This window comes from Myodes glareolus, chromosome 2 (genome assembly GCF_982192425.1).
Source record: "Myodes glareolus chromosome 2, mMyoGla1.1, whole genome shotgun sequence".
In the NCBI taxonomy this organism is placed as follows: domain Eukaryota; kingdom Metazoa; phylum Chordata; class Mammalia; order Rodentia; family Cricetidae; genus Myodes; species Myodes glareolus.
The window spans coordinates 11,918,609-11,928,984 of record NC_142027.1 but is presented as its reverse complement, the minus strand read 5'-3'; the positions used below and the strand labels follow the sequence as shown (position 1 = coordinate 11,928,984).

The 10,376-nt window shown below is 40.2% G+C and overlaps 2 protein-coding genes across 3 annotated transcripts; one reads left to right on the top strand and one right to left on the bottom strand.

Annotated features, from left to right (window-relative positions):
* Positions 1-1,135: 1,135 nt before the first annotated feature.
* LOC125392980 (keratin-associated protein 13-1-like) lies at positions 1,136-1,648 on the bottom strand. The gene has a single exon (XM_048422968.3). The coding sequence runs from the start codon at positions 1,646-1,648 to the stop codon at positions 1,136-1,138; it is 513 nt and encodes a 170-aa protein (XP_048278925.2).
* Positions 1,649-4,997: 3,349 nt separating this feature from the next.
* On the top strand, positions 4,998-5,615 carry LOC148122906 (keratin-associated protein 13-1-like). 2 transcript variants are annotated; one of them, XM_087896956.1, is made up of 2 exons: positions 4,998-5,138; positions 5,229-5,615. In XM_087896956.1, the coding sequence occupies exons 1-2, from the start codon at positions 4,998-5,000 to the stop codon at positions 5,613-5,615; spliced, it is 528 nt and encodes a 175-aa protein (XP_087753082.1). The 2 variants fall into 2 exon arrangements, with proteins under 2 accessions (XP_087753082.1, XP_087753078.1); XM_087896952.1 differs by having other exon boundaries at positions 4,998-5,615.
* The last annotated feature ends 4,761 nt before the right edge of the window (positions 5,616-10,376 follow it).

The following is a 10,376-nucleotide window of genomic DNA, read 5'->3' as shown; positions in this document are numbered from 1 at the left end:
CTGCTGTGGAACTCCTGAAGTCTGAGTACTTTAATTCTGCTCTCCAGCCCATGGACTCTACTGTATTGTTAGAGAATCCCTGCCCTGGATCAGCCCTGGCACTTTCCTTTGGGTCACAACTGAGAGAGCCCTAAAGTTGCAGTCTATGTGTTCCTGTCTCTGGTCATCTATGATCTCTTCCAGGAGACCAGTACTACCTTCTGGACCACATTGACATACTAATAGACAATACACTATTCCTTTCTTTTCTTGGCACTTATTTCAAACTAACTACACCCAAATCTTTGATGTTGACAATCAGACTAAAACGAATGAGTAAAACTGTTCAGCATTGTTTCTAGGTTGGCTGGAGCTGAGTTGGAGAAGCATCAGGAAGATGCTCTGACTCCTAGACCCAGTTATTACCACTTAAGATGGTTGTCATTCTCCTTTCAAATATTTTGAAAAGATAGGCAGAAAGAGTGCCTAAACTCTGGGTGGAAGAGATATCAGAATTTCAGATAAAAAGAAGGACATGTCTTGAGATTCTTTGGAAGCTGACCATTCTATTCTCTTGGTTGAAAATTAACATTTACATAATAGACTTAAATAGTTTTTTTCTCTGAAAATATACATAAACCCCATGAAGTATATAATATGATAGATAACATTTTAGTCATATACTTCAATCATAGGCAATGCTCACATTTATGAGCCTTATTTGCATTCAAATTACAATCTTCCAGTTACTAACTACTACAAATAAGGAATATTCCCCCAACCAAATTAATTATTCTCAAACATAAATTGCATAAATTTTGATCTTTAATTAAGTCCCATGTATCCATAAATATAAACATAATAACAGTATAATAATAGTATGAACAATGAATTAAGGCCTCAGATTGCATAAATTTATTAGATTAAAATTTTAGTTTTCAAATATGTTTGAATGAACAGCAAATAGCAGAATATCAATAGCACAAAAGTTAAGGCATAATATGGCATTACACATTAAGATTCTGACAGAGCTTGATTATTGAAGAATTGTTAGTGGAAATACAAACGGTAGAAGATGAGAATAATAGATTGTCTACAGGACATAGAGAATTTGATTTTGATACTATAGGAATATGGAGGATTAGCAGTTAAATTCCTAGAAGGCAATGCCATAGATTGATCTATAACAAGAAGGCTGGAATGTTGTAGAAGCCAAGTACTCTGGGTAGTAGAATCCAGACCCATAACACAGGGAAGGGAATCCAGAGACTCCACAATTCAGAGGTCTGAAGCCACCGCATCCACAGCTCCCTGAGTAGCAGCTTCTAGATCCATAGCCCAGGGAACGGCAGCTGCTGGATCCAAAGCCCAGAGACCCAGCATATGTTCCCTGGCAGGGACTGCAAGGTGTGGAGCTCCTTGGGTGGTAGCAGACTGTCTGGCAGGGTCTGGACACCACGCAGGACCTCTGGCAGCTGGTAGGCTCAATGCAGGTCTCCTGACAGCCAGTGTTCACAGAGGATTCAACCTGGCAGGGGCTGGGAGAGCAACTGGTAGTGGTGTAGACCAGATTGCTGGGGTAGGAAGAGCCGCAGGAGGAACCTGAAGAGGGCAGGCAGCGCCTAAAGGAGCGGGAGGAGAAGTTTCCAGAGCAGCAGCTGTAGGCCATGTTGAGAGGAGATGTGAGCTCAGCTGGATGTACCTGAGAGAACTCTGAGTTTGGATGTCACCCTGTGGACAGCTGAGTTTATATATTCTCACCAGCAGGTGTGGTACCCAACTGTCTCATCCTTGGTGCATTTGTGTGCTTCCTGGTTTACCAAAGTGCAGTTGCATGTGAATAGTTTTCTGAACAGTGTATTTATGGATGTTGCAATTTTCTTATACTTACAACAATGAGCTATTGCTATGTCATAGATTCTATGACTGTTTTGCACTGAAACTTCTTGTGTCCTGGAAAATTTCTCCTTATGTCTCTTTGCCTGATTTGTATGTGTTTGTCAGAATATTCTGAAGAACATACTTTTCCTACACAGTTTTCTTTTAGTATTTGTTAATGAATTGGAATCATCACTTATGTTCCATTTGAAGCCTACTGAAGAAAACATTATCTTCTGCCATCATTTCTCATTTTCCAGTATTTTTTGTGAATGCATAACATTTCCCATGTATTTCACCACCACTAGATAGGGGCACAGTAAATTGAATGAGATTAAATCTAAGATGTCAGATAGAAAAAGCAGTGAGTGATTGAAACTGTGGTGAGAGCAAAGACAGCACTGAGGCAGAGTCACAAGTGCAGGGCATTTTGGCCCTCATGAATAGAGTCAAAGAATTGAGAAGAGTACCCATTTCATAGCCCGTGTATCTAACATGTGACCGGAGGTGATACAGAGTTCTCATCTGAGTTCGTGCAGCATGGACTAGTCAGCTTTAATAATTTAAACCACAGCAGATTCGGGTGACTAATGTCCTCTACACTGTGGGTTCTGTAGAGACCTTGGTTTGCAAGAACAGAACCCAGGCAGTGACTGAGTCTAGGGAAGTAATACCTAAAAGATTCCAATGGCAAACTATAACCCAGGGTGCATATCACCAGCCCTAATCAAACACCAAGTGGCTGAATGGTTGTTGGGGACTTTTCTTTTTCTGAATCATGTCTTAGGGGAGATTCTTGGTGATAAAAAACAAAATCAAGAAGTTTCAACGTATCTAATCTTATACATCTTTGAAAATAAAAATGATGTTTGGTAGATATCAAAGAATTCTGATACATGTTTAGTCTTCAACATGTCAAACAAAGTGGAGAAAGAAAAGTATTTAAATTGTTTGCTTATTTGTAAAATCTGAGTTTTATTTTTGAAGCTGTGTGAGACTACATGTAAATAATATCTACTAAGCTCACCTCTATTGCTCTCACACATACTAATGTATACATCCAAGAGTAAAAGTAATATAGAGAGACTGGTTCGTAAAATATTCTCAGATGAAAAGATATGTTGATTTGTCAATTTGGAGACTTATGGTTTTTGGTTTCAAATCATGTTCATTCATGACAATGCAATGTTTTCTATAAATATAACTAAAAAATTAGACTAAAGTGCTACCATATAATCAAATTATAAGTTAAATGACAATGAAACTAAGACATATTAACAAGGACAGAACAGACAAGGGTGAAAGTAGTTATTGACAACTATAGAAAACCTTGCTTCCCAACATTATTGGGGATACACATTTTTTTTTCAGATTGACTATTTTTCCATGTTAATCTTTGGAATGGTGCCATTTGACTGGCAATATCATCAGGTACCACAATCACAAATGGACTTGCTCACAGGATTTTCAATCTGCTATTAAGGTGTGTGCCCTTTGTCATCATGTTGACAACAGTCATAAAGCTTTGAACAGCTTTATTAGGAGTCTTGGACCAGATTATGAAATCAATTGTTGGAATTATGCTTTTGATAAACTTTCTATGTCTAATATGAAGTTGATTTTACTTTAACCTAGGTTATATTATTTTTCTCTAATAGATTGTTGTGTTATTTGCTATGACTGAATATTGTTTCATTTCCTTTTTAGGTAAAGGTGTAAAAATACCATTAAAAATGATTTTAAGCAATTACATTGCTATGCACAAAAATGAAACATCAACACATTATCTCCTGCACTAAAATAAGTGATAATTTTCAAAGCATTCTCATTTCATTTTTACTCTTAGGAATTGTACACTGTAATATGAGAAAGGGTCAAAATTACCTAAACAGACTTTAGTTATTTACAGACTACATATAAGCTCCAAAGTGAAGCTTCCATTCCTTTCTTTTGTTTTATTAATTAAATTATTATTTAAAAATTTCATGAAATATATTTTGATCATTTTCATTCTTTCCCCCACCTACCAATAGATCTGCCCTATTCATCCAACTTCAATTTCTTTTTTCTCTCTCTCTCAAAATGTAAATGTAAACAAATATATAAAGTACATATGCAACTGAGTGAAATTCCCTGATCATTCGCTCCAAAGATGGCCAGGAAAAAGACTTGACCTAAATTATCTGGGATTTCACAACTCATTTTATTTATTTGGTCTTTTGTGTGTTTTTCAAGACTGGGTTTCTCTGTAGCTTTAGGGTCTGTCCTGGAACTAGCTCTTGTAGACCAGGCCGGCTTCATAAACACAGAGATCCTCCTGCCTCTGCCTCCTTAGTGAAACTGATTTTGTTTTTAAGTAATATAAGCATGATTTGATGCACTCAGGTTTTGCACATTGATTTTGTTCTTCAGAATCTTCCACTTTGAGAAGACTCGGGACCAAGTGACAAGGTCAGAGACCTAAGCAGTGAAGTGATTGTGGCTCAGCCTCAGTTCTGTCACTTGTGGTCATGAGAACTCCAATCACTATTTTCCTTTATTTATTTCTGTATTCTATATCATTTGAACTTTCCTGACTTATGCTGTTTCCTTGATACTAGAATTCAATCATATAAGAAGTATTATACAACCCACATACAGTGCTGGAAAATGAGAAGGATGGACAAGTAAGGTCCATCTTCAGGAGGTTCCATAGGAAACACAACATAATGATTCCAATTCATTAACGAGAACATCAAATTACTGTCATGCCACACACCGAGGAGAAAAGCATTTCCCTCGTAACATTCTATGATGAAGCACATAAAAGTTATGTCAGGAGGAAAAGGCGCGATTTATTTGCAGGACGTGATAAACCAGCCATCACTGTACAGAGTCACGGCACAGCAGTGGCTCATCATCTGGTACTGTAGTAAAACGACAACACCCACAAACACAATGTGCAGAGAAGTATGCAAATGCAATTACAGAGATTTCTTAGTTTCATATCTGTAAACCAGGAAGCAAACAAATATGTCAGGATAGCCCTGTTGGGTACCACACCTGTTGCTGAGAGTATATAAACCCAGCTCTCCACAGGGTGACATCCAAACTCAGAGTCCTCTCAGGTACATCCAGCTGAGCTCACATCTCCTCTCAACATGGCCTACAGCTGCTGCTCTGGAAACTTCTCCTCCCGCTCCTTTAGGCGCTGCCTGCCCTCCTCAGGATCCTCCTGCGGCTCTTCCTACCCCAGCAACCTGGTCTACACCACTACCAGTTGCTCTCCCAGCCCCTGCCAGGTGGAATCCTCTGTGAACACTGGCTGTCAGGAGACCTGCATTGAGCCCACCAGCTGCCATCGGTCCTGTGTGGTGTCCAGACCCTGCCAGGCGGAATCCTCTCTGAACACTGGCTGTCAGGAGACCTGCATTGAGCCCACCAGCTGCCGGAGGTCCTGCGTGGTGTCCAGGCCCTGCCAGACAGCCTGCTACTACCCGAGGAGCTCCACACCTTGCAGTCCCTGCTGGGGAACATATGCTGGGTCTCTGGGCTTTGGATCCAGCAGCTGCCATTCCCCGGGCTATGGATCTAGAAGCTGCTACTCAAGGGGCTGTGGATCCAATGGCTTCAGATTCCTAAATGGCGGAATCTATGGCTTCCCTTCCCTGAGTTATGGGTCCAGATTCTGCTACCCACTGTACTTGCCTTCTACTGCATTTCAACCCTACTGTTACACATCAACTTCTGGATCTGGCCCTTTTGGATGTAGCTGTTAAATCTTTGTAGTCCTACAGTATCAATGTGAAGGTCTCTGTGTCCTGTAGCTGCTGTTTCCATACTCACTCATCCCCACTTTCTCTGCATGTTCTCCCAACTACTTCTCACATCCTCAACTTGTGGCAGATTCTTAGATTAAGGATAACTCAAAAATTTGCTGTACTGTCTGTACTCTCATAAATATATATTTGGTTTTCTTTCAAGAGTATCTAAAATTGAAAACTTTAATCAAATAAAATTGATTTGTGCAATCTGACACCTCAATTTATTATTATATTATTATTTTTAAAGGTGCTAAATTAAGTATTTGGAAGTCTTATATAATAACCAGCAAGACTATTTGTCTGGATTCATAATGCTCCTTTTGTGTCCAGGTATGAGTTATTGTAAGTAGTCGGTGGTGGGAAGGCATTCATTGACATCTGCAAACAGGATTCAAACTGCTCTGAGAATGGCCTCAGGTTGAAGGACATGAATTCCTACTGAGCCAGAAAGGCAAGGCTAGTATCAAGAATATTATATTCTATAACTTAGATGGTGAAATTTGTACAATGGCAAAAATTTACGTTGCTCTAGAATATGAATGTAGATTTTTAGACACAGACAACATGAGTTTTAAACAGATCTCAGAACGTTTCCTCGTACTGTGTTAGTACTGCTATCCCTGCTTCCCAAGTGCAGGGTATTGTTCCTGTACCTCATCTTCAAACGGGTGTTTGAAAAAATCTGCTGAATTGTGCTCAGAGGAATCTGGGGTCGCCTGATGCTTCTTCCACCCACAACTTCAGTCAACAAAAGAACAGTGTATCTATGAAATTTTGATTTTATATTCGGTGTCACCTTAAGCTTCAAAGCAGATTTGAAGCTCCACATCTGGGTGCAATTTTTTTCTTTTGAAATGATGTCTGAGAAAAAAGGCATTACAGGTATTATGGGAATTAAAGGTTTAAAAAGGTTTGAAAAAGAAATGAATCTGTTTTTTGAAAAAGTGTGTATTTTAGTGTTTTTATACAAAAAAAATGAAATGCATTATCAAAGAAGCTCCCAGAGGGCATTTTGAAAAACACATATATCTGTTGGTCCACAGAAAGGAAGCAATTAGGTTTGGATTAAAAATTCCACCATCAAAAATACATATATAATTTGCTGGATTATGTTTATGTATGAGTGTTTGCCTGTGTGTATGCATGTGCTCAACCTGATGTCTGGCACCTGCAGGGGCAGAAGCTACTGAATAGATTGGAACTCGAAGTATTGATAGCTGTGAGTGTCATGTGGGATCTGAAAACGGAACTTGAGTCATCTACAAGAGCAGCAAGTACTCTTAGCTGCTGAACCATCACCCCAAGTCACACTGAATAATTTTTTTAAGTGTTTGCTAGTTATTTGTGTTTCTTGTTATGAGATTTTCAAAATGTATCTATTTTATTTTATTTTTATTTTTATTTATTTTTCTCTCAACAGTGCTTCTAAACCCCAGAATCTCGTAAACTCTACTCCTCTCAGCCCCTTCCCCACCTCCCCTCTTTTCTTGCTCTAATGCTCTTGTTTCCCTTCAAAGAAGAGCAGGCATCCTAGATACCAACTGAACATGGCATAACAAGACAGAGTAAGACCAGGCAAAAGCCCTCTATCAAGGCTGGATGAGGCCACACAGGGTGAGGAAAACGACCTGAGAGCAAACAAAAGAGTTGAGTCACCCCAACTCTCACTTTTAGGAGTCCTATAAGAACCCCAAGCTAAAAAACCAAACTGTGCGTGCAGTAGGCCTAGTGAAGACCCTTGTAGGCTCCATGACAACCGTGTCAGTTTCTGTGGGCCTCTATGAGCCCTGCTTAGTTGATTCTGTGGGCTGTGTTCTCCTTCACTCTTCCAGCTTCTACAAGTCTTCCTCCCCCTTTGCAGCAGGAATACTGCCTAGTGTTTGACTGAATCACTGCATTGGCTCCTATCAGCTGCGAAAGGAAGCATCCCTAATAATGAATGGGCTAGGCACAGATCTATGATTGTAGCAGAATATCATTAGGAATTATTTCATAGTTTTTTTTTTCTTTTTTAAGTTAGTCATTTTGTTTGGTTCTATCCTAGGTCTCAGTGCTGTCCATCTTCCAGTGCCTGATCATCCAATCAGTGTTAGACATGGGCTGCCTCTCCTGCCATCTTCTCAAATTAGACTAGTCATTGGTTGACCACTCCCACAAGCTCTGAGCCACCTGTAACATGAGGGGGCCTGCTTGTTGGGGTTTATGTCCTGCCGGGTACCCCCAGCTGTTTAGCCCCAAAGAAAATAACACAGAGGACTCTGTAAGTTATAAAGATGATTGGCCCGTTAGGTCTAGGCTCTTACTGGCTAACTCTCACATCTTGATTAACCCACTTTTCTGATATATTTTAGCCATATGGCTCAGTACCTTTTTCAATGGGGCAGATCACATCCTGCTGCTTCGGTGATCTGGGCAGGAGTGGGAGGAGTCAACTTCCTCTTCCCCAGAATTCTCCTGCTCTCCTTCCATCAGCCACCATTGCCCCAGGTCATCTTGCAAGCAAAAGAGGTATGAGCAGAAGGTTTTGTGGCTGGATTGGTGTCCCAGTTCCACCACTGAGAGCCTTGTGTGGTTGCAGAAGATGGCCTGTTCGGGTCCACATCTTCCTGTACTAAGAGTCCTCGCTTGCACTACCCTCATAGGTTCCAGGCCATCTCTACTGTATTAGGTTTCCACATCTACCCCTAAATGTCCCCCTATTCCAACCATCTCACCCTGTGCTCTCTCCCTCTGTCTATTTTATTTTTAATTAAAATATAATTACATAATTTTTTCCTTTTCTGCCTTTAACCCCTTCCATGTTCCAGTTCCCTAGCTCCTACTCAAAGTCATGGCCTTTTTAAAATGTAATATATATATATATATATATATATATATATATATATATATATCATAAATATGTAAATACAACCTGTTTAGCCCTTTGCATGATTTTTGTGGGTATACTATAAGGACTCATCACTTGGTGTTGGGTAGTCAGTTAGGGATCTTATAGCTGAGGGAGACCCTTTCTCCCTGCCTCAGCATTTCTTCTTTGCCTGTATTTCTTTGTCTGGGTTTGAGACCCAAAAGATTTTCCCTTTTCAAAATAGCAGAGGCAGAGGCGCAGAACTCCCAAAGTCCAGTTGAAGAGTGGGAGGAGTGAGAATATGAGCAAAGAGGTCAAGACCATGATGGGGACACCCACTGAGACAGTCTACCTGAGCTAATAGGAGTTCATCATCTCTTCCCTGGAGAGGGACGGAACCAACATAGAACCAAACTAGACACCTCTGAATGTGGGTGACAGTTGCATGGTTGGGGTAGACTGTGGGGCTACTGGTGGTGGCACCAAGAATTATCCCTACTGATTGTTACTTGGTTTTTGGGAACCCTTCTCTTTGGATGGATATCTTGCTCAGTCTAGATACAGTAGAGAGGGCATTGAACCTTCCCCAAAGCAATGTGCCTTACACTCTCTGAGAAGTGGATAGGGGTGGGGTAGAGGGGAGGGTGGAGGGAATGGGAGGAGGGGAGGGAGTAGGAACTGGGATTTGTGTGTAAAATGAAAAAAAAAGTTTCTTTTCTTTAAAAAAATGATAAAGTAGCATGTCTGTTAGTATTATTGTTCAGATCCTATTTAGGCAATATTATTGTTAAGGTGTCATGGGTATAGCTTGCCTGTGGTTTCAGGGATCTCAGACAGGGTCCAAGAGCAGTTTGCTATCCATATGTCTATTGCAATCTTTTCAGTTCCTCTTCTATGATTATTTCCTGAGCCTTAGTAACAAGAATTTTGATGGAGATGTATACATTTGTTGCAAGGAGGCCACTTGGTTCCCGGCCATCTGGCTCATTTATACCCAAAATAATCACATTGGAACTGTATTAATTAAATCTCTGCTTGGCCCATTAACTCTAGCTTATTATTGGCTAACTCTTTTATTAATTTAACCCATTTCTATTAATCTGTTAATTGCCATGTGGCTGAGGCTTTCCGGGTAAAGTTCCCACTGTCAATCTCCAGCAGCTCCTTGGCTTCTCTCTGACTTGGCCTTTCTTTCTCCCAGCATTCAGTTTAGTTCTCCATGCCTTCCTAAATTCTGCCCTGCTATATGTCTATAGCTGTTTCTTTATTAATTAATGGTAATCCCAGCATACAGAGGGAAATCCCACATCATACATTGAGTCAGGGCACCCAAAAATCAGTTATCCTCTATGTTTTGACTCATTGAAGTTTTCTGTAATGGTCTCTGTCTGCTACAATGAGATGTTTCTTTCAGGAGGTAGCTATTCTTGTAGGGATGAACATGCATCATCTATTTTGTCTCATTGTATCTTTTATCTGTTTTGTGTAAAAGCAGAAACAAATTTTTATTTTCTTTGTATTGTCTAATATGGTTCTATGGTATAGAAGTTGAAAATAGCTAGTGTAAAATCTCCTCTAGTATAATTTTCATTCAAGAGTGCTTTGAGTAGTCTCAGTAGCACCACCCCTTACAGGATTTTGAGGCTGCTATTACAAGTGCTCAAGATTCAGTACCCAGTTGGCATGCCCTCTTCTCCACTGACTTCTGGTTCACCTCCCGACTGAAGATGCCATACATTGCCTCTTTTCTGTTCTGATCTTCAATTCTCCCAACTCTAATAACTCTTCTTAGACTCTGAAGTCTGAACAACTTACTTCCACCCCAGTCCACAGCTTCTGCTCTATGATTTAGAACTCTTGGTCTGTGT

Coding starts and splice junctions, on each gene's coding strand:
- LOC148122906 (XM_087896952.1), top strand. CDS start 4,998: ATGGCCTACAGCTGCTGCTCTGGAAACTTCTCCTCCCGCTCCTTTAGG.
- LOC125392980 (XM_048422968.3), bottom strand. CDS start 1,648: ATGGCCTACAGCTGCTGCTCTGGAAACTTCTCCTCCCGCTCCTTTAGG.